The sequence below is a fragment of the Vicia villosa genome, linkage group LG1 (genome assembly GCF_029867415.1).
Source record: "Vicia villosa cultivar HV-30 ecotype Madison, WI linkage group LG1, Vvil1.0, whole genome shotgun sequence".
In the NCBI taxonomy this organism is placed as follows: domain Eukaryota; kingdom Viridiplantae; phylum Streptophyta; class Magnoliopsida; order Fabales; family Fabaceae; genus Vicia; species Vicia villosa.
The window spans coordinates 155,967,981-155,972,420 of record NC_081180.1 but is presented as its reverse complement, the minus strand read 5'-3'; the positions used below and the strand labels follow the sequence as shown (position 1 = coordinate 155,972,420).

Sequence of the window (4,440 nt, the reverse complement as noted above, 5' to 3'; positions counted from 1 at the left end):
GCTGTGGAAGTTGAGCGGAGATTGAAACAGATGGGTCTTGAAAAACAAACAGTAGCACAAATTCAACCGGCTCAAGCAAGTCAACCGGTAGGGTGTGAAATATGTGGAGGACCTCATTTTACTGTTCAGTGTGTTGTTACAGCTCAGCAAGTGGAGGAAATAAACTTCTTGAAAGAAAAAACCCCTACTCAAATACCTACAATCCGGGGTGGAAAAATCATCCGAACTTTTCATGGAAGGACCAATCAGGGAGTGCTCCTAAACAAGGGGTTCTTCCATATCAAGGTCAACAGTCGCAGCAACAGTATAGACCTCCTCAACAACATTATCAACAACCTCAGCAACAAGCCCCCAGGAAAGCAGATTGGGAGATTGCCATCGAAAAAATGGCAGCTCAAAGCTCTCAGTTTCAAGAAGAAACGAGGAGTAATTTCCGGAATACGGGTTCCTCCATTAAAAATCTGGAGATTCAAATGAGTCAGATAGCACAGCAGTTAGCAAACACTCAACAGCCGGGCGCTTTACCAAGTGCCACAGTTACCAATCCTAAAGATCATAATAATGTGAGCGCTATTGTTACTAGGAGCGGTAAAGGGAAAGGTGTAGTTGAAAATAATGACGAGGAAGAGGAACCATTGTTGGAGGTAGACTTAGAGATAAGAGAAAATGAGTTAGAAGCTGCGGAAGTGGTGGTGATGGAACCAACACCGAAAGAGAAGGTGGTTGAACAAAAACAGAAGCCGGCAGTAAAACTTCCTTTTCCAGTAAGGAACAAGAAAAAAGGACAACATGAGAAGAATTTTGAAAAGTTCTTGGAGATGTTCAAGAAGCTGGAAATTAATATCCCATTCTTGGAGGCATTAGAACAAATGCCTACTTATGCAAAATTTATGAAGGACATCATCTCTAAGAAAACAACCATCGATCGTGACCCTATTATTCTAACCGAAACGTGTAGTGCTATTTTGCAGGGTATGAAGATTACGGTGAAGAAGAAAGATCGAGGTTCCGTGACTATTCCTTGTACAATTGGAGATAGGTCATTCAAGAAAGCTCTAATTGATTTCGGAGCAAGTGTGAGCCTTATGCCGTTGTCTATCTACAAGAGATTGGGGATAGGTAATGTACAAGATACAAGAATGACACTCCAGTTTGCTGACCACTCTGTTAAAAGACCTTATGGGATAGTAGAAGACGTGCTTGTGAAAATCGACAAATTCGTGTTCCCCGTGGATTTTGTAATTCTAGAGATGCCGGAAGATGAGGAGATTCCTATTATTTTAGGAAGGCCATTCCTAGAGACAGGGCGATGTTTGATAGACATTGAAGAAGGCACAATGACCCTGAAGGTTTATGATGAAGAGCTAAAGATTGATGTACGCAACACCATGAAGTACAAGGATGATATAGCAACTAGTCAACACATTGAGGTGATTGATCAAATCTGTACTAATGAGAATTCTTTGCAAATACAACAATTACCTTTGGAGAGAGTGTTGAGCTCGTCTGTTTGAAATAAAGAGGAAGCCGTTGATGAAGAAGAAGTGGAAGTAGTAGCTATGATGGAGACAAGTCCCATAATCAAAAGTTCTAGACAAAACCGGTGGGAGGATCTTAGACAACCTTTGGTTGAAGAAAAAAAGGAGGAACCTAAGAAGGGTGCCGAATTGAAACAACTCCCGGAGAATTTAAAATATGTTTTCCTTGATGCTGAAAGTAGGTGTCCAGCTATCATAAGCTCTCACCTCAAACGGTTGCAAGAAGTTAAGTTGGTCGAAGGGTTAAAGAAGCATAAAGGTGCCATGGGGTGGTCTATTGAAGATTTAAAAGGGATCAGCCCTACAATGTGCATGCACAAAATCCTCATGGAAGATGATCACAAGCCAGTGGTCCAACCTCAGAGGCGTCTGAACCCAGCAATGAAAGAGGTGGTTAGAAAAGAGGTTGTGAAACTTTTAGATGCTGGGATGATTTACCCGATACCTGATAGTGCTTGGGTAAGCCCAGTTCACGTTGTACCCAAAAAGGGAGGAACAACCGTCATAAAAAATGAGAAGAATGAGTTGATTCCTACAAGGACCGTCACAGGGTGGAGAGTGTGCATTGACTACAGGAGACTGAACCTAGCAACCAGAAAAGATCACTTTCCGCTACCTTTTATTGATCAGATGTTGGAAAGATTAGCGGGACATGATTACTATTGCTTCCTAGACGGATACTCTGGATATAATCAGATTGCGGTTGCACCAGAAGATCAAGAGAAGACCGCGTTTACGTGTCCGTTTGGTGTTTTTGCCTACAGAAGAATGCCATTCGGGTTATGTAATGCCCCGACCACTTTTCAAAGATGCATGCAAGCGATTTTTGATGATATGCTTGAAAAACACATGGAGGTCTTCATGGATGATTTTTCGGTCTTTGGTAAGTCATTTGAAAATTGTTTAACTAACCTTGCTCTTGTTTTAGAAAGATGTCAACAGACCAATTTGATCTTGAATTGGGAAAAGTGTCATTTTATGGTTCGAGAAGGAATAGTTCTGGGACACAAGATTTCATACAAAGGAATCGAAGTGGACCAAGCAAAGGTGGAAGTCATTTCAAAATTGCCACCACCGATGAACGAAAAAGGTATCAGAAGTTTCTTAGGACATGCGGGGTTTTACCGTAGGTTCATAAGAGATTTTTCAAAAATTGCAAAACCCTTAACTACATTATTGGTTAAGGATAAGACTTTTACTTTTGATGAGGAATGTGCTGTTGCTTTTGAGACAATTAAGAGAAAATTAGTCTCGGCACCCATTGTTGTAGCCCCTGATTGGTCTCTACCTTTTGAGATCATGTGCGACGCAAGTGACACTACTGTAGGGGCGGTTTTAGGACAGAGGAGAGAGAAATTGCTTCATGTTATATATTATGCTAGTCATGTTTTGAACCCCGCACAGATTAATTATGCGACTACCGAGAAGGAGTTGCTAGCTGTTGTTTATGCCTTCGATAAATTCAGGCAATATCTGTTGGGGTCTAGAGTCATCGTTTATACTGACCATTCTGCTTTGAAGTATCTTTTTGCTAAATAGGACTCTAAGCCAATACTTTTGAGGTGGATCCTACTCCTTCAGGAGTTTGATGTTGAAATTCGAGATAAGAAGGGGTGCGAGAACACTGTAGCTGACCACTTATCTCGAATGACACCAATAGACGAGACAGAAGAAAAGCGCCCAATCAAGGATGAGTTCACTGATGAACACATCCTGGCAGTGACGGGTGTACCTTGGTTCGCAGATTATGCCAACTATATTGTCGGTGGTATCATCCCCGACGATTTTGACTCTAACCGAAGAAAAAAGTTTGTTCATGATTGCAGGTTTTATCTATGGGACGATCCGTTCCTATATAAAAGAGGAGTCGATGGTTTGATAAGAAGATGTGTACCTGAAAATGAACAGGAAGAAGTGTTGAAGGCGTGTCATGCTTTAGATTATGGGGGACATTTTAGTGGTGATCGAACAACGGCTAAGATTCTACAATCAGGTCTATATTGGCCCACTATGTTTAATAATGCTCAAGAGTTTGTGAGACATTGTGACAAGTGCCAAAGGACGGGGAACATATCAAAAAGAAACCAGATGCCTCAGAACTCGATGTTGGAAGTGGAATTGTTCGATGTTTGGCGTATAGACTTCATGGGACCATTCCCACCTTCATTTGGGAAAAATTATATTCTAGTAGCAGTGGATTATGTATCCAAATGGGTCGAAGTTGTTGCTCTACCTTTAAACGATGCTAAGGTGGTGGTGAAGTTTTTGAAAGAAAACATTTTTGCTAGATTTGGAGTACCGAGAGCTCTAATAAGTGATGAAGGAACACATTTCCTGAATCATCTTATGGAATGATTACTCCAGAAATACAACGTGAAACACAAGATAGCCACAGCTTATCATCCTCAAACTAGTGGGCAGGTTGAAGTTTCGAATAGACAACTCAAACAAATTCTTGAAAAGACTGTGAATTCCTCTCGGAAGGATTGGGCAATAAAGGTGGATGATGCATTGTGGGCATACATAACTGCTTTCAAAACACCGATCGGAATGTCGCCATATCAGCTTGTGTACGGGAAAGCATGCCATTTGCCTTTAGAGTTAGAGCATAAGGCATTCTGGGCATCAAAGTTGCTCAATATGGATCTCTCTAAAGCGTCAAGTTCTAGACTTCTCCAACTCCATGAGTTAGAAGAATTCCGCAACCAAGCATATGAAAATGACAAGTTATACCAAGACCAGACAAAGAAATGGCATGATAGTAAGATCGTGAGAAAAGAATTCTATGAAGGACAACTGGTCCTCTTGTACAACTCAAGGTTGAAACTATTCCCGGGAAAGCTGAAATCTAAATGGTCCGGACCTTTTGTTATTAACCATGTGTTCCCTCACGGAGCGATCG

The 4,440-nt window shown here is 41.3% G+C and overlaps 1 protein-coding gene across 1 annotated transcript; it reads left to right on the top strand.

Annotated features, from left to right (window-relative positions):
* Positions 1–473: 473 nt before the first annotated feature.
* LOC131657991 (uncharacterized) lies at positions 474–1,514 on the top strand. Its single transcript, XM_058927333.1, has one exon. It carries the CDS (start codon positions 474–476, stop codon positions 1,512–1,514), a length of 1,041 nt encoding a protein of 346 aa, XP_058783316.1.
* Positions 1,515–4,440: the final 2,926 nt, after the last annotated feature.